At 45.8% G+C, this 27,176-nt stretch overlaps 1 protein-coding gene across 5 annotated transcripts in view; it reads right to left on the bottom strand.

Moving 5' to 3' along the window:
• Positions 1-9,252: 9,252 nt before the first annotated feature.
• The window catches only part of LOC123989543 (protein Shroom3-like), a 145,212-nt gene continuing 127,288 nt past the window's right edge, over positions 9,253-27,176 (bottom strand). For 4 of the 5 annotated variants that reach the window (XM_046290626.1, XM_046290630.1, XM_046290628.1 and 1 more), the window contains 6 exons: positions 25,240-25,480; positions 24,349-24,914; positions 23,742-24,149; positions 16,820-16,925; positions 14,748-15,032; positions 9,253-10,122 (listed from right to left, as the gene is read on the bottom strand). In XM_046290626.1, the coding sequence (XP_046146582.1) occupies positions 9,754-10,122; positions 14,748-15,032; positions 16,820-16,925; positions 23,742-24,149; positions 24,349-24,914; positions 25,240-25,480 (1,975 nt within the window). In that variant the 3' untranslated portion in view covers positions 9,253-9,753. The remainder of the gene's footprint in view (positions 10,123-14,747; positions 15,033-16,819; positions 16,926-23,741; positions 24,150-24,348; positions 24,915-25,239; positions 25,481-27,176) is intronic. The other variant, XM_046290627.1, reaches the window with a different exon arrangement.

Here is a 27,176-nt window from a genome sequence, read left to right as displayed (position 1 = left end):
CGTCTTTATCTTGTTACTGTGTATCAAAGTGGCTTCATTGTGTCATCCCGCACATTGCTGGACATACGATGTGCATTTACTTCATCGGCTACAGTTGCCCGTCGGAGCATTTGAAAATGGATGGAGGCAACGCTGATTCTAGCGCTACTTGGTTAATGTACTCAATTGGTAGAGCATGGAACACCAGGGTATCCTCAAATTTGAGGGAAGAGTACAGCAATGAAAGGATTTAGGCCGGAATGCTATGATTTTAAACGTTGTCCACGTTTCTACATTGCAACGTAGCTTTATTTTAAGGTAGGTTCATTTATGTGACGTCAGATTTCTTGCGGTGTGGTTATGCTGACGGTTTGTCTACACAGCAGGTTAGAACACTTAATTTAGAAGGTTAAGAGGACAACGGTGTAGCTAAAATGGGCTCCGAGTGGCGCAGCGGTCTCAGGCGCTGCATCACAGTGCCAGAGGCGTCACTACAGACCCTGGTTCGATTCCAGGCTGTATCACAACCGACCGTGATTGGGAGTCCCATTAGGGCAGCGCACAATTGGCTCTGCGTCGTCCATATTAGAGTTTGACTGGGGTAGGCCGTTATTATTAATACGAATCTGTTCTTAACTTACTTGCCTAGTTAAAGGTTAAATAAATAAACAATGCCAGTTGTCAACAACTGTTATCCCCGGCGCGACAACTAGATGGAGTTGTAATGGAAGCCACAATTGTACAAACCATCAGCAATACAACATCTGCACGTTGCCTAATTCACAGGGGTTTATTACGCCAATTTTTTGCAAGACGTTTCTTAAACGGAAGCAAACGAAATGGGGAGGGACCTACCTGCATTTGGCCAATTTAAAATATATTTTTTCTCTGTTTGCTTCTTAAATTGTAAACTGTTTCTGCAATGAATTACCATTTAAGAACCAAACCATGGGTGTATTCATTACGGAAACTGTTTACCGTTTAAGAACCAAAGGAAGCAAACGAAACGAAGAGGGTCCCACCTGAATTTCTCCAATAAATATTATTGTTTGCGTTTTCCATTTGGAGTAGGCTAAACCGTTTCTGTTGCAAAACGTTTACAGTTTAAGAACCAAACAGAAGCAAACCGAGCAAAACGACATTTTATATTGGACATATGCAGGTAGGTCCCGCCCGGTTTCGTTTGCTTCCGTTTAAGAAACGTTTTGTAACAGAATCGGGTTAATGAATACGCCCCAGGTATGCAGGTGGAGTTGCAAATGTTCGGATGGGGCGGAGTTAATTGTTACTGGCGCAGAGAAAACCCCATCTGACACTCCATCGGGCTTGGAGCAAACAGACGGAATGGCCACTGATTTTACTCAGGATTCGGTGCTGTACTTTCTCCGGTGCAACGGTGGAAGAGTGAAGAACTCTGAATTGTTGGCGCACTTCAATGCGTTTTTAAAGGACCACAAGAACCAGACGCACAATCGGGAACTGTTTAAAAAGTTTATTAACTCCGTGGCTGTGGTGAAAACGGAGGAGGGAGTTAGATACGTTGTATTGAGGAAGACATTTCTGGGCTATGTTGTTGGAGGAGATATCGCCGCAGGATCACATTCTCCAAACACCCCCATCGGACAACAACCTGCGCCACAGGCGAGAGAGAGAGACCGCTCGCCGAGAGATCCGGTAAACATAAACCAGGAGAGAGGTCAGAAGGAATTGATCGAGACGCACTTGCACATCACAAATCAGAAGTTCCATGTTCCACCGGGCAACACCATCCAACTCACAGAAAAGATATTGGCCTCGGCTGGAATTGTAAAGAAAAACAATGTGAAAAGTACAGTCAACTTCGAAAAGTCTATCCAAAGCTCCTCGCCATGTGTGACAGACCATGCGCTACCTCCAGCATCCAGCAACAAAGAGGCACCGTTCCGCCCATCTTACAATGCAGAAATATCAAAGGGCTCAGAAGATGGGAGTGGTCAGAACATTGAAGCAAAATGGGATAAAGAACCCGTGACTCTCCCTCTTTCAGTCCCAAAACTGAATCACAAAGGCATTTACATTGGTGGTTACACACTTGGTAAGCAGTCAACAGAACCCAAGAGGTCCTATCCGCCCCCTGAGTTCCTGTACACAGAGGTGAAACCTCCGGCACCTCAGCCTCACCTAGCACAGGTGCAACAGAATTCAGTACAGCCAAAGAGGAAGACTACTGAAGCTGACCACAGAGGAGCCTCTGCAGCTACAGGATGGCCACTGCTCACCACTCTAGAGCATGCCAGCTCCTTTCCTTGTTTATCTGATCCTTCTGCTGCTCCCCTGACCCCTGACCCCAGGTGACAAGGAGCAATGGCAACCTTCACCTCCACCATAGCATCCCACAGCAGCCCAGACCAAAAGAAGATGGAGTCCCTGACCCAGTCCCTATCCCTGACATTCACAGCCAGTATCCAGAGGAGAGTAGAGCTGCTGTTCCCCAGTCTTGGGTCAAACCCCAGCCTCCCCAATGCCACCTACCCCTGGATTACCCATACCACACCCACGCTGCTGATAGTGGTAGGTCTTCTGGTTACTCAGAGCAGTACCACCACCAGGCCGACTCCGGCCTCTCCTCCCGTCACAGCCACAGCAGCCTCCTCCTTTGCCCATCACTGAACTCCAGGGATGAGTGGCCCCAGGGTTCCCGTAGAGATGAGTGGCCCCAGGGTTCCCATAGAGATGAGTGGGCCAGCTATGAAGCACTCAACTACCAGGTTCTCCCGGGTGAGCAGCTCTCTCAGATGCACTGCACCGAGAAGCAAGCCCCCTGGCCTCACTATCACTCCACCGGTTACCTTGATAACAACAAGGTGGACATAGCATCGTCATGGCACCATTCCACAGGTTATCTCCATGACGATGACAGGTCGGAGTCCAACGAGTCCACCTCTATTCCTGGTTCGGCCCCCGAGCCATTTCTCCGACCCGCCGTCCAGCTCCGCAGCCGTATGTGTCGCAGTCTCGGAGCCGGCCTGGACCAACAGTTTCCGGAGGACAGCGTCTCTGCACGGCACAACCGTCTCCACCTCCTCTCCTCCAACCTCAGCATCAGCCACTCCTTCTCCCACCCTACCTCACGTACACCCAGCTACAGAGACCTGAGGGGGGAGATGCGATCTGGGACCTCCAGTAACAAGAGCTTAAACAGTGGCCATGACAGCTCCTACTTCCACCGGCACAACCTGGTCCCCCTGGAGCCTAAGGAGCATGACTGGCTGGTGAAGGGCGCGGCTGGACTCTGGGCCGACATTTACACCCTGTTCAGAGATGAACCCAGCCTCCTCACCAAGAGAGACTTCATCACTGGTTATACCATCCTGCACTGGATCGCTAAACATGGAGACCACCGGGTCCTCAACACACTCTGGTACGGAGTCAACAAAGCCGGGTTGAAACTGGACGTGGATGTGAAGACTACCTGTGGCTACACGCCTCTTCACCTGGCCGCCATCCACGGAAACGGCAAGATGATACGACTTCTGGTTCATAAGTTCAGTGCCAACGTGGCCCTCAGGGACACTAGTGGTAAGAAGGCCTGGCAGCACCTCAGTCGCACCGGCCCAATTGACCTTCTAGAGATCCTAGGGGCCCCTCAGTGCTTGACCTCCACTGAGGTTAGCTCCTCATCCCAGTCCACAGGAGAGAGACCCACAAGGCCGGTGACATCCTCGGGCTCAGCCGCGGTGAAGAGGTCCACGTCTATAGCTGTGTTCCTCAATAAGACTCTGATGAAGTTCCCAGGAAGGGAAGGTTCGCAGTCGTCCGACTCTTTAGTGTGACACTAGTGTGGCATCTAGGGTGTCTGTCCCACTATGACCTCTATTCTAATGGCACCAGCCACTTACTAACTAAGCTGTGTTGGGGCTTCACAACTAAGATTTGACACTTAAAATCGGATTTGCTTTCTTTATTTCAAATGTTAATCCATTCATTTATTTTATTTTTTTTAGACCGAATAATTGAATAAGGGGGTAGGGATTGTGTTATTGAGCTGTCTAAATTAATTTATTATGAATGGATATGACAGACAGACCTTAACTGTATCACTTGTGATAACAAAATCAATAGAATCAGTTCCGTGAGGTCGGAGTTATAAAGAGATTGTATTTTATTATCATATATGAGTATAATTGCTTTGCATTTGTGTTTATTTTTGGCGAGAACCTTTTTGTTTGTTTGCTACTGGGGAAATGGCTTCCAGTCAAATGTTTTGCTTTTTTTTAATGACCAGAGAAGAACCTTTTTCAAAATGTCTTCTCTCCAACAACAGTTAGGTGCTTCAGCAGTTTCATGTTTCAGGTGGTTACGTGACGCTGGAATGTGGTTTTTGTTTGTTCAAAGGCCTGTCAAAGTAGCAATGTATATTACATCATCTGACTAAAGGAAAAAGAATCCTCACGTGCACCAGGTTGAATATGATGCCAACTGTTCACTAGTTTAAATCCCCGAAGGTTGAGGTTTATAAAGCACGGCTGTTTTATTATATTGACTTGTTGTTAATGTTGACACCAAAAAGTTGAATCACACAAACTGTTTTCTCTCCATGTGCTCTCATGTTTCCAGATGCAGCATGTCCGGAGGTACTAAAACAATCCTGCTTTTAATTTAATGTCACTCTAAAGCCATTTCCTTAAAGACCCAGTCAAAATAGTTTTTTTCCCCCTGTGTTTTGTATAATATTGTACAACGGCTGATGAAACTAACTCTGTAAAAGTGTTTATTTTTATTATATTTTAGCAGTGTTATTTCCTGATAGTTGCTGGTTGAAAATACAATATACCCAGGATCTTCTAATCAGCAGGTGTGCATGGTGACATCATGTTTTTAAATTGGTTAATATCAAGAGTTCTAAACCTCTCTGCCAATAACAGCTTCGTTTCAGTTTCCCCCGCCCCACTCAGACCCGCCCCACTCAGACCCGCCCCACTCAGACCACTCCCCCAGACACTCCTACCAAATACTTTCATGAGAAAAACATTTTCCCCTTTTCAATGGAAATCTATTACAAATCTGTTATTTGTCACATGCTTCGTAAACAGATGTAGACTGACAGTGAAATGCTTACTTAAAGATACTTTTCAGACAATGCCGTGTTAAAGATACATTTAAACCAGATTTAAAAAACAAGTAAAATACATGAAGCTACTTTATTGTTACCCAGAAATGATTTAATGTTGCTATGAAAACTGAGGCATTTGATCCTTTTTAACATCTTGTTTTTATTTGTTTTGTTTCCAAAACTAATATTATTGAATCAAGTGAAATGTTCACCTGTGTTGAACATTAAGGTGCAAGAGAGCAGGTTAACAGAGGTTCTAATCGAAATAGCAGCATATTCCCTATGTATCACACTGCTCTGGTCAAAACTAGTCCACTATATAGGGAACACAGTGCCATTTTGGATGCAAGAAAAAATGTCTTCAGGTGCTGGATTCATACAGTGGATGTAAACAGACATGATAAACAATTCTACGTGCCAGCTACGGCTCTGGAGGGCTGGAGGTATGCGAGGGACCGGGGGAGGCTTCAGATCAGGGGACCCTCCTTCCTCGCCCCTCCAGACTGGAGCTCTGGATGTCTACCATGGCGTGGTGGGATCACGGTGGAGACCAGGTGTCTATGAAAGGCTGTGCTGTGTGAGCTGCCGGGCCGGGCCACTGTGTGGGACTTGATGAGGCATGTCGAGGAAAACATGTCCTTTGTGTTGCCATCATGCTGCTACCAGGACGACACCTTCCGTTGTGTCCCAAATGTCACCCTATTCCCTAAATAGTGCACTACTTTTGACCAGAACTAAGTGGGCTCTGGTCAAAAGTAGTGCACTATAAAGGGAATAGGGACATTTTTAGGACGCAACCCCTTATTGGTAGAATAGGTTCGGCGAGGTTATATTGAGACTGGCCTCCTTTTAAACTTTTATCTAACTTTTAACTCTTAACTTTTAAAGTTGATTTATACAACTTAAAACGAAATAGTTTTTTTTGCAGGCCACATGGGCGCTATCCAAGTGTAACTGTAGTACTCTGAAGGTGAGTCGTAACTTTGACACAGTATGTTTTGTGCACATGGAGATGTCTACATGTTGGGTCTTGTCACCTGGAAGAGTGCGTATGGGAGGGTGCTTTGTTTTGCAGGTTATTCAAGCTTGCGTTTCTCTGGTGAATTTCAGTTATGTAATATTGCCTGTCTGACTACAGCTTTATCTTTCTGTATGAATAAAAGCATGTCATTGTATATTAACTGCTGTAGTTGTGAGCATTTCTGATAAACAAGCACATGTCTATTTCAAACTTTTTCTCTCAACCTGTAATTCAACAACAGGCTGTGTAGTACAGAAGATAATTACCAGTGGAAGGCTGAGACTGTTACCACAGGAGACAACAGATCTGGGACCAGGCTATAGGAGGAGACAACAGATCTGAGACCAGGCTATAGGAGGAGACACCAGATCTGGGACCAGGCTATAGAAGGAGACACCAGATCTGGGACCAGGCTATAGAAGGAGACAACAGATCTGGGACCAGGCTATAGAAGGAGACAACAAATCTGAGACCAGGCTATAGAAGGAGACAACAGATCTGGGACCAGGCTATAGGAGACAACAGATCTGGGACCAGGCTATAGAAGGAGACAACAGATCTGAGACCAGGCTATAGGAGGAGACAACAGATCTGAGACCAGGCTATAGGAGGAGACAACAGATCTGAGACCAGGCTATAGGAGGAGACAACAGATCTGAGACCAGGCTATAGGAGGAGACAACAGATCTGAGACCAGGCTATAGGAGGAGACAACAGATCTGAGACCAGGCTATAGGAGGAGACAACAGATCTGAGACCAGGCTATAGGAGGAGACAACAGATCTGAGACCAGGCTATAGGAGGAGACAACAGATCTGGGACCAGGCTATAGGAGGAGACAACAGATCTGGGATCAGGCTATAGGAGACAACAGATCTGGGATCAGGCTTTAGGGGAGACAACAGATCTGGGACCAGGCTATAGGAGGAGACACCAGATCTGGGACCAGGCTATAGAAGGAGACACCAGATCTGGGACCAGGCTATAGAAGGAGACAACAAATCTGGGACCAGGCTATAGAAGGAGACAACAAATCTGAGACCAGGCTATAGGAGACAACAGATCTGGGACCAGGCTAAAGGACGAGACAACAGATCTGAGACCAGGCTAAAGGACGAGACAACAGATCTGGGACCAGGCTAAAGGAACGAGACAACAGATCTGAGACCAGGCTATAGAAGTTGATCTAATCTCATCAATAATAATAATAATAATAATATTCTAAGATACAATATGGCTGATGAGTGGAGACGTTATAGAATAGATAGATAGTCAAAGTACAATTGTCACAAAGGCTCTTTAAAAATAGATTTATTTTGTAAACGAGGATCTGTTTTCTAATCGGCCTCCCTCCCCTACGTGTCATAAAGCAAGATAAACACATGGAATTTGATTACAGCAACTGTCAAATCTGTTAGTTCAGTGATGTCACAGAAAACGCTATGGAGAAAAATATGGATGGCACCATTATTGTTTATGAATATTGTGAGATAGCTAGGACACTGCATTAGTGAGATAGCTAGGTCACTGCATTAGTGAGATAGCTAGGTCACTGCATTAGTGAGATAGCTAGGTCACTACATTAGTGAGATAGCTAGGACACTGCATTAGTGAGATAGCTAGGACACTGCATTAGTGAGATAGCTAGGACACTGCATTAGTGAGATAGCTAGGACACTGCATTAGTGAGATAGCTAGGACACTGCATTAGTGAGATAGCTAGGACACTGCATTAGTGAGATAGCTAGGACACTGCATTAGTGAGATAGCTAGGACACTGCATTAGTGAGATAGCTAGGTCACTGCATTAGTGAGATAGCTAGGTCACTGCATTAGTGAGATAGCTAGGACACTACATTAGTGAGATAGCTAGGACACTACATGTTAGGACACTACAGCTAGGACACTGCATTAGTGAGGAAGCTAGGACACTGCATTAGTGAGATAGCTGGGACACTGCATTAGTGAGATAGCTAGGACACTGCATTAGTGAGATAGCTAGGACACTGCATTAGTGAGATAGCTAGGACACTGCATTAGTGAGATAGCTAGGACACTGCATTAGTGAGATAGCTAGGACACTGCATTAGTGAGATAGCTGGGACACTGCATTAGTGAGATAGCTGGGACACTGCATTAGTGAGATAGCTAGGACACTGCATTAGTGAGATAGCTGGGACAAACATTTACATATCAGCCATCTTCAGATGTATGTGGACAACAGTGGTGATAGATATTTATGAATATGTGCCTGATACAGTATATTCATGAATATGTGCCTGATTAGGATAAATTAGGATAGTCTGTAAATGTTTAAAAGGTGCTCTCAAAAAGATACAACAATATCAATTGGCGTAGTAATTTTTTTTTGAGAAGTGAAACAAGCAAGTCACACAGGAGTCGTCAGACGATGTTTAAACAGTAGGCATAAACTGACAGTACCAACCTACAATATTTCAACCTTCTCTATTTTTTTTACCCAGATATCCCTACGAAGTGATACCACGGCCCAATGAGATAGCTCCACCCACAGTATGCATGTACTTACTGGGCAACAACATTCCCGAGTAACATCTGATTACTTCCTAGAAGCCTCGTCATCATGAAGGACACCGCCTTGTATCAGAGGAAGACCATGTGACCAGAGGTCCACTGTCAACTTGCCTCATTCCATCATTTTTTCAGTTGAAAAAATATATATAACATGTTTTTTTTTCTCCATCTACATATTAAAAAGCACAGCCACATAATAAAATACTATAAATAATTATTGCATTTGCTGTCAGTGTCATGGTAGCTTTTTTTTCCATTAGCGATCATTTTTGAGTCTGAAATAATAAGTATTTGAAGTTAAAAAAATACAATTAAAAAAGCCTTCGATTTTGTGGCTACATATTCATGTGTGTCAGAGTGTGCTGTTGTGTTGCTAAAGAAAACAGGCCTATTTCAGGTCTGGTTCCTCCTGACCAATAGGAACAGAATGAGATATACAAGTCATTCTAGATCTGTGATTCTGACCAATCAGTAGTTAATCTGCCAAAACAGAGTTCTCAGCTATAGTGATGTGTAAAGGCAGTAGTAATATTTCAACTGATATACTGTGAATATATATATATATATATATATATATATATATATATATATATATATATATATATATATATATATATATATATATTCACAGTATATATACTGTGAATATAATGTCTTGACAGGCAGTTGTACATCCACTACCGTTACACTCAAAACTGTCAATCTGTTCGTATGAATTACACTAAGCACTTGAACCGTGTATTGAATCAACCAAAGAGTGGCGCAGTCACAACAGAGATATGTGAAGAAGCTGGAGTAACAAAGAAGGCAGAAATATGATAAGAGGCACAACAACATATCCATCACGGTCACTTCTCATAGTTTGTCTGTCTGTACGCAAAACAAGGGAATAGACAGGTGACATCCTTTCACATGAAGTCCCTTTCTCTACAGTTCATCTCTACGTGGGAAGAGAGATGTTGTCTCCGTCTCCTCTTCATCTGTTGTTTTGCGGCGTCATTCGTCAGTCATATGTGTTGTATGTAGTAGTCTTCACCCATTGCGTCAGAGACACAGCTGCTGTATCGTGGTAGTGACCAGGACTGTTATGTTTGGGGTTTTACAGGAGTCACAGGGATGTTACAGTGATGGAGCGGACAGTATGGGTAGGACCAAGGTTAGGACTGGGACCCCTGGGGCCTAACCCTGGGTTGGAGGAGCAGCAGAGCAAGGCCTGGTGGTCCCCAGGAGAGATACTCTCTATCAGCCTGTCGAGCTGCTCGTCCCCCTGCTTGATGAGCTCGTCCAGGTGTCTCTGTCGGATCAGGAAGGCAGGTCTCATACAGACGTAATGCTGGTAGTCTCTTAGCTGCGGCCCGGTCAGGTACCCACCCAGGATGTCCAGAACCACACGCTCCCGACGATCCAGATTCTCCTTCAGCTCCCTGGCATCCTCGTGCTGACTACACAGCTGCCTGCGCTTCTGCTGTAAGGACTCCTGAGTTAACAGAGATATATAGATTATTAAAAACATCCTGGGGAGGATTCATACTATACTGAACAGAAATATAAACGCAACATGTAAAATGTTGGTGTCATGTTTCATGAGCTGAAATAAAAGATCCCAGAAATGTTCCATACACACAAAAAGCTTATATCTCTCAAATTTTGTGCACAAATTTGTTTCCATCCCTGTTAGTGAACATTTCTCCTTTGCCAAGATAATCCATTCACCTGACAGGTGTGGCATATCAAGAAGCTGATTAATGATCATTACGCAGGTGCACCTTGTGCTGGGGACAATAAAAGGCCACGCTAAAATGTGCAGTTCAGTCACACAACACAATACCACAGATGTCTCAAGTTTTGAGGGAGCATACAATTTACATGCTGACTGCAGGAATGTCCGCCAGAGCTGTTGGCAGATAATAGAATGTTCATTTCTCTACCATAAGCCACCTCCAACATAGTTACACTACACTACACTACGGCACTATAACTGGCAAGAATTCTACCCTGTCTTTCTTGTAGTGTTAAATAATGTTTGTTCATTAGGAAGGGGTTATATGGCATGTACCTAGGAAGAGAGGAATGTATGTGGGGGTAGAAGGACAACGGAGAGGGGCATTAACCTGTGTTGGAACAGACCTGGATGTAAATCTGTGGAGATAAGAGGGGACAGGGAGAGGCCCCTCCAGAGCTCTAGTATCTGTGGGGATAAGAGAGGACAGGGAGAGGCCCCTACAGAGCTCTAGTATCTGTGGGAGCCTGGAACTGTCAGCTGAGTGGTTATAAACTATGGTGAGACTCATGAGAAAATCCCTATGTCGGTGTGTATGTATGTAAGGATGGTATAATTTATTTATTCTTTATTTAACTTGGCAAGTCAGTTAATAAGAACAAATTCTTATTTTCAATGACAGTCTAGGATCAGAGGGTTAACTGCCTGTTCAGGGGCAGAACGACAGATTTGTACCTTGTCAGCTCGGGGGTTTGAACTTGCAAACGTCCGGTTACTAGTCCAACGCTCTAACCACTAGGCTACTCTGCCGCCTCTACACTCTAACCACTAGGCTACCCTGCCGCCTCTACACTCTAACCACTAGGCTACCCTTCCACCTCTACACTCTAACCACTAGACTACCCTGCCGCCTCTACACTCTAACCACTAGGCTACCCTGCCACCTCTACACTCTAACCACTAGGCTACCCTGCCGCCTCTACACTCTAACCACTAGGCTACCCTGCCGCCTCTACACTCTAACCACTAGGCAACCCTGCCACCTCAACACTCTAACCACTAGGCTACCCTGCCGCCTCTACACTCTAACCACTAGGCTACCCTGCCACCTCTACACTCTAACCACTAGGCTACCCTGCCACCTCTACACTCTAACCACTAGGCTACCCTGCCGCCTCTACACTCTAACCACTAGGCTACCCTGCCACCTCTACACTCTAACCACTAGGCTACCTGCCGCCTCTACACTATAACCACTAGGCTACCCTGCCACCTCTACACTCTAACCACTAGGCTACCCTGCCGCCTCTACACTCTAACCACTATGCTACCCTGCCACCTCTACACTCTAACCACTAGGCTACCCTGCCGCCCCTCCACTCTAACCACTAGGCTACCCTGCCACCTCTACACTCTAACCACTAGGCTACCCTGCCGCCCCTCCACTCTAACCACTAGGCTACCCTGCCGCCTCTACACTCTAACCACTAGGCTACCCTGCCACCTCTCCACTCTAACCACTAGGCTACCCTGCCGCCCCTCCACTCTAACCACTAGGCTACCCTGCCGCCTCTACACTCTAACCACTAGGCTACCCTGCCACCTCTACACTCTAACCACTAGGCTACCCTGCCGCCCCTCCACTCTAACCACTAGGCTACCCTGCCGCCTCTACACTCTAACCACTAGGCTACCCTGCCGCCTCTACACTCTAACCACTAGGCTACCCTAGTGGTTGAGAGCTCATGCAAATAGATTGGGATCTGATCAATTGTGAGCTGGGAATTCTGTCTGTTTAATTTAAGACCAGAACTTCACAACCTCTGGGTCTCAGACAGATAAAGATCATTGGAATTTATGTACATTGATTACAAAAATTACTTAACAACTTCGTTGTGAGACTGAGTGTTTAGCTATAACTTGTTACCAACTATATGTTATTCTCACTACCACTTTATTCTGTGCTGCTGTAATGTATAAAAACTGCTTCACTTTCCTCCATTTTGGAGTCTGTCAGTTGTCTGCTTTCAACTTTTGTCTTCTCAGTCTGGGATGATGATATTTGTTGTATTTGAACATGGTATGTAATTTATTCTAAATTGTAGAAATGTTTTGATGTCAAACGTGACAAATTCATCTGTTGTCAACAGACTCTTTACTTTCTGGCATGGTGTTTTCCTCGTGGGGTTTATCAGCCCTCTGGCCCTCTGACCCCAGTTCTCTGTGTATAGATCCCCATCTGGTGGACAGCAGCAGTACTGCATCACCAGACTTGAAAGAGAATCGCTTGTGAACATAAATAGGACATGAAAGAGGTTATTTTGAGCTGGAAGCACCCTGAAAGAACCTGCTCAATCTTCTCTGTCAAAGAAGGGGGGGCTAAATGGTGAGTTTTGCCAATAAGTGGGAGGCGGGACAATGACCAAGAACACACCCCTTAAAATGTATACAATGCATAACTAAGTAGCCATGTGCTATGTTGTCCTTACACAGTCCTAGGAACTGTTAATTGCAAAATACATTTAGATTAAGCTGTAAATTACTAAATACAATTGTATTAAACTTGAACCCCTGCATGGCTGCTTACAGTATATTATATAAATAGTTATTATTATTGTTTCCAATAGATCACTAAATTAGTACATTTTAAATTGTGATAGAAATCTGGACACAAATGTAAATAATTAAACTATTCAATGAAGTCTGTATACACAGTCCTAGCTTGAACCCCCACCACGGCTGCATACAGCGTCATTATGGGGGTTCGATTCATCTGGCCATCCGAGAGTGGCCATGATGTCACGTATCCTTAACACTCAGCATCCAAGCAAAGGAGCCAGCCTCAGGCTGATAGATGGGACTGAAACAAAGGAGCCAGCCTCAGGCTGATAGATAGGACTGAAACAAAGGAGCCAGCCTCAGGCTGATAGATGGGACTGAAACAAAGGAGCCAGCCTCAGGCTGATAGATAGGACTGAAACAAAGGAGCCAGCCTCAGGCTGATAGATGGGACTGAAACAAAGGAGCCAGCCTCAGGCTGATAGATGGGACTGAAACAAAGGAGCCAGCCTCAGGCTGATAGATAGGACTGAAACAAAGGAGCCAGCCTCAGGCTGATAGATGGGACTGAAACAAAGGAGCCAGCCTCAGGCTGATAGATGGGACTGAAACAAAGGAGCCAGCCTCAGGCTGATAGATGGGACTGAAACAAAGGAGCCAGCCTCAGGCTGATAGATGGGACTGAAACAAAGGAGCCAGCCTCAGGCTGATAGATGGGACTGAAACAAAGGAGCCAGCCTCAGGCTGATAGATAGGACTGAAACAAAGGAGCCAGCCTCAGGCTGATAGATGGGACTGAAACAAAGGAGCCAAGCCTCAGGCTGATAGATGGGACTGAAACAAAGGAGCCAAGCCTCAGGCTGATAGATGGGACTGAAACAAAGGAGCCAGCCTCAGGCTGATAGATGGGACTGAAACAAAGGAGCCAGCCTCAGGCTGATAGATGGGACTGAAACAAAGGAGCCAGCCTCAGGCTGATAGATGGGACTGAAACAAAGGAGCCAGCCTCAGGCTGATAGATGGGACTGAAACAAAGGAGCCAGCCTCAGGCTGATAGATAGGACTGAAACAAAGGAGCCAGCCTCAGGCTGATAGATGGGACTGAAACAAAGGAGCCAGCCTCAGGCTGATAGATGGGACTGAAACAAAGGAGCCAGCCTCAGGCTGATAGATGGGACTGAAACAAAGGAGCCAGCCTCAGGCTGATAGATGGGACTGAAACAAAGGAGCCAAGCCTCAGGCTGATAGATGGGACTGAAACAAAGGAGCCAGCCTCAGGCTGATAGATAGGACTGAAACAAAGGAGCCAGCCTCAGGCTGATAGATAGGACTGAAACAAAGGAGCCAGCCTCAGGCTGATAGATGGGACTGAAACAAAGGAGCCAGCCTCAGGCTGATAGATGGGACTGAAACAAAGGAGCCAGCCTCAGGCTGATAGATGGGACTGAAACAAAGGAGCCAAGCCTCAGGCTGATAGATGGGACTGAAACAAAGGAGCCAGCCTCAGGCTGATAGATGGGACTGAAACAAAGGAGCCAGCCTCAGGCTGATAGATGGGACTGAAACAAAGACTCCTGAGATGTTATGAAGGTAACTTGCAGTGTTTCGGCTTAGTTTCATTTCCTGCTCTGTGCTGCAGAGAGAGAAACACTCTGTACACAGCATCTCAATACAGCCAGTGACTTTTTCGTAGCAGGTTAGGAGAATTTGGTTAAGGTTAGGAAAAGGATAAGGGAAAATGCTCTCCTAACCTGCTACAGAATATTACTTCCGGTCGTAGCTGAAAAGAGTGTGCCCCGTGTTGTAGTTGTTTAACATCTCACCCTCTCCTCTGCGCTGTCCTCTGTCTCCTCCTCTCTGTCCAGGTCGTAGAGAGCGTTATGGACCCGGGCCAGCCGGCCACACAGAGACATCAACAAGTTGACTATCTTATCCAGGTCCCCGATGAACATCCTGTACTTCTCCTTCTCGTTGGGCTTACAGCGCTCCTGGACCAGGCTCTCCATGTGGCCCCCTAGGGCCCGGAACCTCCTATGCTCCTCACCCAGAACCTCTCTCTCCTCTCGGAGTGAGGCAACGCTAAGGGTCAGAGCCTGGAGTAGCTCCACCTAGTGGGTGGGAGGAGAGGAGAAGTTGGAACCGACAATGCATATGTATGAGAGATACCTCTTTACCCAGAGATATGTACATCTCCTGAATGATCTACCTCTCCTCTTTACCCAGAGATATGTACATCTCCTGAATGATCTACCTCTCCTCTTTACCCAGAGATATGTACATCTCCTGAATGATCTACCTCTCCTCTTTACCCAGAGATATGTACATCTCCTGAATGATCTACCTCTCCTCTTTACCCAGAGATATGTACATCTCCTGAATGATCTACCTCTCCTCTTTACCCAGAGATATGTACATCTCCTGAATGATCTACCTCTCCTCTTTACCCAGAGATATGTACATCTCCTGAATGATCTACCTCTCCTCTTTACCCAGAGATATGTACATCTCCTGAATGATCTACCTCTCCTCTTTACCCAGAGATATGTACATCTCCTGAATGATCTACCTCTCCTCTTTACCCAGAGATATGTACATCTCCTGAATGATCTACCTCTCCTCTTTACCCAGAGATATGTACATCTCCTGAATGATCTACCTCTCCTCTTTACCCAGAGATATGTACATCTCCTGAATGATCTACCTCTCCTCTTTACCCAGAGATATGTACATCTCCTGAATGATCTACCTCTCCTCTTTACCCAGAGATATGTACATCTCCTGAATGATCTACCTCTCCTCTTTACCCAGAGATATGTACATCTCCTGAATGATCTACCTCTCCTCTTTACCCAGAGATATGTACATCTCCTGAATGATCTACCTCTCCTCTTTACCCAGAGATATGTACATCTCCTGAATGATCTACCTCTCCTCTTTACCCAGAGATATGTACATCTCCTGAATGATCTACCTCTCCTCTTTACCCAGAGATATGTACATCTCCTGAATGATCTACCTCTCCTCTTTACCCAGAGATATGTACATCTCCTGAATGATCTACCTCTCCTCTTTACCCAGAGATATGTACATCTCCTGAATGATCTACCTCTCCTCTTTACCCAGAGATATGTACATCTCCTGAATGATCTACCTCTCCTCTTTACCCAGAGATATGTACATCTCCTGAATGATCTACCTCTCCTCTTTACCCAGAGATATGTACATCTCCTGAATGATCTACCTCTCCTCTTTACCCAGAGATATGTACATCTCCTGAATGATCTACCTCTCCTCTTTACCCAGAGATATGTACATCTCCTGAATGATCTACCTCTCCTCTTTACCCAGAGATATGTACATCTGAATGATCTACCTCTCCTCTTTACCCAGAGATATGTACATCTCCTGAATGATCTACCTCTCCTCTTTACCTAGAGATATGTACATCTCCTGAATGATCTACCTCTCCTCTTTACCCAGAGATATGTACATCTCCTGAATGATCTACCTCTCCTCTTTACCCAGAGATATGTACATCTCCTGAATGATCTACCTCTCCTCTTTACCCAGAGATATGTACATCTCCTGAATGATCTACCTCTCCTCTTTACCCAGAGATATGTACATCTCCTGAATGATCTACCTCTCCTCTTTACCCAGAGATATGTACATCTCCTGAATGATCTACCTCTCCTCTTTACCCAGAGATATGTACATCTCCTGAATGATCTACCTCTCCTCTTTACCCAGAGATATGTACATCTCCTGAATGATCTAATCATGAGGACCATCGGTTGGATGGGCATTTTTTTGTCTTCAATTTTCCTTTTAATTGAGATTGATGTTATATCAGTCCGTTAATTTAAAGATGAATGTAAGGTATTAAAGTTCAGACCTTTTTCTGATTGAGGTCTGCTTCTTCCTCATCCAGATCTATTCCTCTTCCCTCCTCTGTTTTCTGCAGCAGACTAGGTCCTGTAGAACAGACGCCATCTTGACTTCTACAAGGAAAGAGACAACAATGTGAGTAATAGTTAACATTACTACCACTGGAATACACTGAGACATTAGACCCTGAAACTCCCGACTGAAACTGACATATACTGCAGAATAAAGCAGGAAACAGTAAGAAGTAAGTAACACGCAGTACACAACATGCAGTACACAACACACAGTACACTTACAAGCAGTAGACAATAAGCAACAAGCAGTATGCAACAAGCAGTACACTTACAAGCAGTAGACAATAAGCAACAAGCAGTACGCAACAAGCAGTACACTTACAAGCAGTAGACAATAAGCAACAAGCAGTACGCAACAAGCAGTACGCAACAAGCAGTACACTTACAAGCAGTAGACAATAAGCAACAAGCAGTACACTTACAAGCAGTAGACAATAAGCAACAAGCAGTACGCAACAAGCAGTACGCAACAAGCAGTACACTTACAAGCAGTAGACAATAAGCAACAAGCAGTACGCAACAAGCAGTACGCAACAAGCAGTACGCAATAAATAGTACGCAATAAACAACATGCAGTACGCAATAAACAGTACGCTATTAACAACAAGCAGTACGCAACAAGCAGTACGCAACAAGCAGTACGCAACAAGCAGTACGCAACATGCAGTATGCAACAAGCAGTACGCAACAAGCAGTACGCAACAAGCAGTACGCAACAAGCAGTACGCAATAAACAACATGCGACAAGCAGTATGCAGTAATCAACCAGCAACAAGCAGCACGCAACAAGCAGTACACAACATACAGTACGCAGTAATCAACCAGCAACAAGCAGTATGCAGTAATCAACCAGCAACAAGCAGTATGCAGTAATCAACCAGCAACAAGCAGTATTCAGTAATCAAAAAGCAACAAGCCGTAAGCAACAAGCAACACGCAGTAAGACACCAGCAGTATGCAACAACCAACAAGCAGCACACAACAAGCAGTACACAACATGCAGCACACAACAAGCAGTACACAACATGCAGTACACAACATGCAATACGCAATAATCAATCAGCAACAAGCAGTACACAACAAGCAGTACGCAACATGCAGTACGCAACATGCAGTACGCAACATGCAGTACGCAACATGCAGTATGCAACATGCAGTACGCGATAAACAGTACGCAATAAACAGTACGCAATAAACAGTACGCAATAAACAACATGCAGTACGCAATAAACAGTACGCAATAAACAGTACGCAATAAACAGCATGCAGTACGCAACAAGCAGTACACAACATGCAGTACGCAACAAGCAGTACACAACAAGCAGTACGCAACAAGAGTCCAAGCAGTACGCAACAAGCAGTACACAACAAGCAACAAGCAGTACACAACAAGCAGTACGCAACAAGCAACAAGCAGTACGCAACAAGCAGTACACAACAAGCAGTACACAACAAGCAGTACGCAACAAGCAGTACACAACAAGCAGTACACAACAAGCAGTACACAACAAGCAGTACACAACATGCAGTACACAACATGCAGTACACAACATGCAATACGCAATAATCAATCAGCAACAAGCATTACACAACAAGCAGTAAGCAACATGCAGTACGCAACATGCAGTGCGCAACATGCAGTACACAACATGCAGTACGCAACAAGCAGTATGCAGTAATCAATCAGCAACATGCAACATGCAGTAAGCAACAAGCAGTATGCAGTAAGCAACATGCAGTAAGCACCATGCAGTAAGCAACAAGCAGTATGCAGTAAGCAACATGCAGTAAGCACCATGCAGTAAGCAACAAGCAGTAAGCAACAAGCACCATGCAGTAAGCAACATGCAGTAAGCACCATGCAGTAAGCAACAAGCAGTAAGCAGTAAGCAACATGCAGTAAGCACCATGCAGTAAGCAACATGCAGTACGCTGTAAGCAACAAACAGGACGCAGTAAGGTGCAAGCAGTACACCACAAGCAGCATGCACTACTCAACAACCAGGAAGCACTAGTCTGTTGAATAGTGTGTGAGATGCCAAAACAATTATTGTGGTATTTGAGGTGTGTGTGTTATTCGGTTGAAACTCACTCAAGCGCGTACATGTACACGCACGCACGCAGGCACACACACACACACACACACACACACACACACACACACACACACACACACACACACACACACACACACACACACACACACACACACACACACACACACACACACACACACACACACCCCTGCTATAAGGAATAAGCTCTGACTGGTTTGGCTTCATGACTGGCCTATTTTACAGGACAGGCAGAATAGAATGTTGAGAAAGGACAACATTCCAGCGTAGAACCGGGTCACACTTAATCAACCTGATCCTCCTCGGAGAATAGAACGGTTGGAACTATAGAACGGTTGGAACTATAGAACGGTTGGAACTATAGAACGGTTGGAACAATAGAACGGTTGAAACTATAGAACGGTTGGAACTATAGAACGGTTGGAACTATAGAACGGTTGGAACTATAGAACGGTTGGAACTATAGAACGTTTGAAACTATAGAACGGTTGGAACAATAGAACGGTTGGAACTATAGAACGGTTGGAACTATAGAACGTTTGGAACTATAGAACGGTTGGAACTATAGAACGGTTGGAACTATAGAATGGTTGGAACTATAGAGCGGTTGGAACTATAGAGCGGTTGGAACTATAGAACGGTTGGAACTGTGACACACCTCGGAATCTAAAATAACTGTCCCCTGAACCTACTTTGATAGAATACATGTAATATTGAAACACGTTTTTGATACAAGTACACAACATGTCTTCCTCATTATCCTAAAACCCAACTGAGAATGTCAAGAATATCATTGTGCATATGTTTTTTTTGTAAACAATAATTGCCTTTCTGGTCAAATAATAGTAGTATTGTATTTAATACATTATAGTATAGGATCTGAGACTTCTTTTCAACAGGAAAAAGGAAAGACATTTTGTTCTTTGACCTTCAATATTAAACCATGTCAGTAGAGGGCAGTGCTGCCACTGTTTAACCAACTAATCAGTAGAGGGCAGTGCTGCCACAGTTTAACCAACTAATCAGTAGAGGGCAGTGCTGCCACTGTTTAACCAACTAATCAGTAGAGGGCAGTGCTGCCACTGTTTAACCAACTAATCAGTAGAGGGCAGTGCTGCCACTGTTTAACCAACTAATCAGTAGAGGGCAGTGCTGCCACTGTTTAACCAACTAATCAGTAGAGGGCAGTGCTGCCACTGTTTAACCAACTAATCAGTAGAGGGCAGTGCTGCCACTGTTTAACCAACTAATCAGTAGAGGGCAGTGCTGCCACTGTTTAACCAACTAATCAGTAGAGGGCAGTGCTGCCACTGTTTAACCAACTAATCAGTAGAGGGCAGTGCTGCCACAGTTTAACCAACTAATCAGTAGAGGGCAGTGCTGCCACTGTTTAACCAACTAATCAGTAGAGGGCAGTGCTGCCACTGTTTAACCAACTAATCAGTAGAGGGCTGTTTAACCAACTAATCAGTAGAGGGCTGTTTAACCAACTAATCAGTAGAGGGCTGTTTAACCAACTAATCAGTAGAGGGCTGTTTAACCAACTAATCAGTAGAGGGCTGTTTAACCAACTAATCAGTAGAGGGCTGTTTAACCAACTAATCAGTAGAGGGCTGTTTAACCAACTAATCAGTAGAGGGCTGTTTAACCAACTAATCAGTAGAGGGCTGTTTAACCAACTAATCAGTAGAGGGCTGTTTAACCAACTAATCAGTAGAGGGCAGTGCTGCTACTGTTTAACCAACTAATCAGTAGAGGGCTGTTTAACCAACTAATCAGTAGAGGGCTGTTTAACCAACTAATCAGTAGAGGGCTGTTTAACCAACTAATCAGTAGAGGGCTGTTTAACCAACTAATCAGTAGAGGGCAGTGCTGCTACTGTTTAACCAACTAATCAGTAGAGGGCCGTGCTGCCACTGTTTAACCAACTAATCAGTAGAGGGCTGTTTAACCAACTAATCAGTAGAGGGCTGCTTAACCAACTAATCAGTAGAGGGCTGTTTAACCAACTAATCAGTAGAGGGCTGTTTAACCAACTAATCAGTAGAGGGCTGTTTAACCAACTAATCAGTAGAGGGCTGTTTAACCAACTAATCAGTAGAGGGCTGTTTAACCAACTAATCAGTAGAGGGCTGTTTAACCAACTAATCAGTAGAGGGCTGTTTAACCAACTAATCAGTAGAGGGCTGTTTAACCAACTAATCAGTAGAGGGCTGTTTAACCAACTAATCAGTAGAGGGCAGTGCTGCCACTGTTTAACCAACTAATCAGTAGAGGGCTGTTTAACCAACTAATCAGTAGAGGGCTGTTTAACCAACTAATCAGTAGAGGGCAGTGCTGCCACTGTTTAACCAACTAATCAGTAGAGGGCTGTTTAACCAACTAATCAGTAGAGGGCAGTGCTGCCACTGTTTAACCAACTAATCAGTAGAGGGCTGTTTAACCAACTAATCAGTAGAGGGCTGTTTAACCAACTAATCAGTAGAGGGCTGTTTAACCAACTAATCAGTAGAGGGCTGTTTAACCAACTAATCAGTAGAGGGCTGTTTAACCAACTAATCAGTAGAGGGCTGTTTAACCAACTAATCAGTAGAGGGCTGTTTAACCAACTAATCAGTAGAGGGCTGTTTAACCAACTAATCAGTAGAGGGCTGTTTAACCAACTAATCAGTAGAGGGCTGTTTAACCAACTAATCAGTAGAGGGCTGTTTAACCAACTAATCAGTAGAGGGCTGTTTAACCAACTAATCAGTAGAGGGCTGTTTAACCAACTAATCAGTAGAGGGCTGTTTAACCAACTAATCAGTTGAGGGCTGTTTAACCAACTAATCAGTAGATGGCTGTTTAACCAAATTTGTTTACATCCCTGTTAGTGAGCATTTCTCCTTTGCAAAGATAATCCATCCACCTGACTGGTGTGGTATATCAATAAGCTCATTAAACAGCATCATTACACAGGTGCAACTTGTGCTGAGGACAATAAAAGGCCACTCCAAAATGTGCAGTTTTGTCACACAACACAATGCCACAGATGTCTCAAGTTTTGAGGGAGCGTACAACTGGCATGCTGACTGCAGGAATGTCCACCAGAGCTGTTGCCAGATAATTGAATGTTCATTTCTCTACCTTAAGCCGCCTCCAACATCGTTTTAAAGAATTTTGAAGTATGTCCAATCGGCCTCACACCCACAGACCACATGTAACCACACCAGCCCATGACCTCCACATCCGGCGTCTTCATCTGCGGGACCTTTGAGACCAGCCACCCCGGACAGCTGATGAAACTGAGGGGTTTGCACAACTGAAGAATATCTGCACAAACTGACAGAAACCGTCTCAGGAAAGCTCCTCTACGTGCTCGTTGTCCTCACCAGGGTCTTGACCTGACTGCAGTTCGGCGTCATAACCGACTTCAATGGGAAAATACTCACCTTCGATGACCACTGACACACTGGAGAAGTGTGCTCTTCACGGATGAATCCCGGTTTCAACTGTACCGGGCAGATGGCAGACAGAGAGTATGGTGTCTTGTGGGTGAGCAGTTTACTGATGTCAACGTTGTGAACAGAGCTTCCCATAGTGGTGGTGGGGTTATGGTATGGGGCAGGAATAAGCTACGGACAACGAACACAATTGCATTTTATCGATGGCAATTTCAATGCTCAGGGATACCGGGACAAGATGCTGAGGCCAATTATCGTGCCATTCATCTGCCGACATCACCTCATGTTTCAGCATGATAACGAACGGCCCCATGTCTCAAGGAACTGGACACAATTCCTGGAAGCCGAAAATGTCCAACTTCTTCCATGGCCTGCATAATCACCAGATATGTCACCCCACTGAGCATGTTTGGGATGCCCTGGATTGACGTGTATGACAACTTGTTCAAGTTCCCGCCAATATCCAGCAACTTCACACAGCCATTGAAGAGTGGGACAACATTCCACAATTTTTTTAATATTTTGTGAAGAATCCAATACTTTTTCTCGTATGTGGTATAAATCAAATTATTGTGGAAGCACCTCCTCTATGAGCATGAATGAGACTGTTTGAGATGGTTTGAATCCTGAGCAAACAGCCAACACATAGTTTGAAGTATAATAGACCAACAAAAGTAACTACTGTAGTAGGTCAAAGCTGTGTGCTGAAAAACCTTGGTGGTGCTCATGTGAATTTCCTTTATTTTTTCAGACCAATGCCTATACTCACTTAAAACTTCGTTTTTTTAAAGTTTTGAATAGTATAATCATTAAGCCTCACATCACGTAACAACACAAAGCACAGTTCCTAAAGGAAGCTTGCTTACTTAGCTGCTCTTACTGTATGTAATCTAATTCCACAATTTACACTAATGATCTATTCTGAAACCTAAGAGTTATATTGTGACGCCAAGCAATAAACTGAGCCATAATGTAACAGACTCAACAAAGGCCCTCTGTTATAGCATACAGTACCTGTTGTTGATGAACCCTGATCATATAGTCTTCTAGCCTATCATTAAGTTACATAACAGGAATAAAACACACACACACACACACCAAGTGCGCACACACACGCACGCACGCACGCACGCACGCACGCACGCACGCACGCACGCACGCACGCACACACACACACACACACACACACACACACACACACACACACACACACACACACACACACACACACACACACACACACCCTTAGTCCCTCTTGATAACCAGACCTCACCCCACCTCTCTCCTCCTCCCCTAGCCTCCCGTCCCCCTCTGCCCTTGTCTCCTCCCCCTCTCACCTGTCCTCCAGCCAGGTGCTGCTCCTACGGCGTTGCCACGGCAACCCCCCTCCCCCAGCGGGGAAGATCTCTTCCATCAGGTCCATGGTGCTGGTCCGTCCGCCCCCGAGCCAGGTGTCCAGCATCGGGCTCAGGGTCTTATCCCCCCGGGACACCAGCTGTCTGACCAGGGCTTCCACCTTCAGCTCCCCAGCAGACCTCTCCCTCCTGGCCAGGAGATGGTACTCTAACCCCAGGCTTTCCTTACCGCTAGGCCCCTGCTGGGGATCTGGGATACTGCTGCTGGGGTCGATGGGGGTCTGGTGGGTCGGAGTCTCAGGCTGGGGGATAGAGAGGTGGACTGTCTGAGGGGAAAGGGAGGAGATAGATGGTCTTCTATCTGGACACACAGCCTCCAGGAACTCACAGCTGCATGGATAGAAACAGACAGTACACATGGCAGTAATGACGAGGGGTCCATTTTCTAAAAGATCAAACATTTCAACATTACATCAGGTGTTATGTTGATCTTGTCAGTGTCTCTTTGTCTATGCACATTAGAATAGTGGAACAAAAACCTTTGTTATATTGTGCAGTAGTAACGTGTAGCGATGACAGCATGTTGTACCTGTTGAAGTGCTGTAGCTCAGGACGATGCTCCTCTTTGTCTGGGGGTGAGGAGGAGGAGGCGAGGAGGAGGAGAGGAGGAGGAGGAGGGAAGTCCTCTGTGATGTCCGTCTCCCTGATGGGGAGCGGGGGAGGAGGAGGGGAGGGAGGGGCCAGCTCCTGGAGGAACACCTCGTCATAGTCCTGTAAGGAGACTATTGGAGGGACTACCTGTGTGGGCGAGGCTATGTGTAAGGGCGGGGTCTCCTGCAGGTTGGACTCTGAGATGCGGAGGGAGAGCGGGGGGTGTGGTCTGGGAGAGGTTTTAGGAGGAGGTGGAGTTAGAGAGGGCTCAGGTATGTCCAGGGGTAGGATGTTCTTTGGCATGGGGAAGTCTTTCAGGGTCTCCTCTGAGGTGCTGGTGTCTGATGAGCCCAGTCTGGTCCTGGTCTGCAGATCTTGGTTCTGGCCCTGATGTGCTGTGGGGCTCCACCTGGTCTCTGGGGACACGGCTCTGGGAGCGTCAACCTGCAACAGGCAGGGGAAGGCGATGGCATCCAGGTTTCCCTGGCTTAACCTCTCGCTGACCTGAATGAATTTATGAAATATGTCTGGTAACAACACAGGCCTTCCTGTCATAGAATACATCACAAGCCAAGCTCTTATCTTGCCCAGGGTATTACTGTCAAAGAGATTCTCAATTACTTACCTGGTTATATAAAGGCAACACAAAAACGTAGATACAAAATGCATCATGGGACATTCAGCCAGCCAGACAGCCAGACAGCCAGACAGCCAGCCAGCCAGACAGACAGACAGACAGACAGACAGACAGACAGACAGACAGACAGACAGACAGACAGACAGACAGACAGACAGACAGACAGACAGACAGACAGACAGACAGACATACCTGCCAGTCAAGGCTAGTGTTGGGGCTGGTGCCTGGGGAGGAGAAGGGGCAGGGTAGACCTACAGAGGCAGCCAGGCCGGAGGCACTAAGGGCCCGCTGGCGGTCGGGGTTCCTCTGCCTCTCTCTCCTCATCACAGGGGTGTTGCTTTGGGAAGGACCCGGATTCAGCAGGTAGTGGGTGGGTACATACTGGGACTGGGAGGCTGAGACAGGGCGCTTTAAACGCTGCTTGTCCATGGACCTGGAAAGAAATAAACACAGAACACACGCACATGCACACACACGCACACACACGCACACACGCACACACACGCGCACACACACACACACACACACACACACACACACACACACACACACACACACACACACACACACACACACACACACACACACACACACACACACACACACACACACACACACACACACACACACACACACACGCACACGCAGAGACACAGACACACACAGACATACACACACACAGACACACACAGATACACACACGCACACGCAGAGACACACACACACACACACACACACACACACACACACACACACACACACACACACACACACACACACACACACAGACACAGACACAGACACAGACACACACACACACACACACACACACACACACACACACACACACACACACACACACACACACACACACACACACACACACACACACACAGACACACACACACACAGACACACACACACACAGACACACAAACAAGACTGTTGGAGTGTGTGAGCTTCTACCCCTCTTTCCAATCACATCCAACCCTGGCATGCCATTTTTCATCCCTGTTTGCCAGGGGTTTTCCTTCTAAATGCCAAGAATTCTGCACCAACCAGGACAATCCTGCTCTAAAATAGCAGCGAACAGAACAGTAGAACACTGGCCAAGTAAGGCGCTGACCAGGGGCTATTACCTTAAAAAGTCTGCTGCATGTTTAATTTTTTTTTTTTTTTTTTTACATTTCTCAGTTCCCATCAACGTCGTTCTTTGAGAGGAAAGATGTGAGAGATCATCAGAAACTATGGGATGACTAAAGTGGAAAACACGTTTGGCCTTAACTACTAAGACAAGTATGTGAGGAGTACTGTTGGTTATTTACCTGTTGTATATGTAATGAATCTGACAGACACACAGACAGCGTGACTCCCAAATGTACATTTGTTTACATTTTAGTCATGTAGCAGACGCTCTTATCCAGAGCCACCTTTTTTTTCTTCTGCTCATGGCCAATAGCATCCTATTTCCTATGGAGTGCAGTATTTTTGACCAGAGTTCTATGGGCCCTGAGCTCTATGGGCCCTGAGCTCTATGGGTCCTGAGCTCTATGGGCCCTGAGCTCTATGGGCCTTGAGCTCTATGGGTCCTGAGCTCTATGGGTCCTGAGCTCTATGGGTCCTGAGCTCTATGGGCCCTGAGCTCTATGGGTACTGAGCTCTATGGGCCCTGAGCTCTATGGGCTCCGAGCTCTGTGGGTCCTGAGCTCTATGGGTCCTGAGCTCTATGGGCCCTGAGCTCTATGGGCTCTGAGCTCTATGGGCTCTGAGCTCTATGGGTCCTGAGCTCTATGGGCCCTGAGCTCTATGGGCCATGAGCTCTATGGGTCCTGAGCTCTATGGGTCCTGAGCTCTATGGGCCCTGAGCTCTATGGGTCCTGACATCTCTGGGCCCTGAGCTCTATGGGCCCTGAGCTCTATGGGCCCTGAGCTCTATGGGCTCTGAGCTCTATGGGTCCTGAGCTCTATGGGCCCTGAGCTCTATGGGCCATGAGCTCTATGGGTCCTGAGCTCTATGGATCCTGAGCTCTATGGGTCCTGAGCTCTATGGGCCCTGAGCTCTATGGGCCCTGAGCTCTATGGGTCCTGAGCTCTATGGGTCCTCATCTCTATGGGCCCTGAGATCTATG

Source organism: Oncorhynchus gorbuscha, linkage group LG11 (genome assembly GCF_021184085.1).
Source record: "Oncorhynchus gorbuscha isolate QuinsamMale2020 ecotype Even-year linkage group LG11, OgorEven_v1.0, whole genome shotgun sequence".
Taxonomy (NCBI): domain Eukaryota; kingdom Metazoa; phylum Chordata; class Actinopteri; order Salmoniformes; family Salmonidae; genus Oncorhynchus; species Oncorhynchus gorbuscha.
Note: the sequence above shows the minus strand (reverse complement) of the source record. Positions and strands in the feature narration are given on the sequence as shown.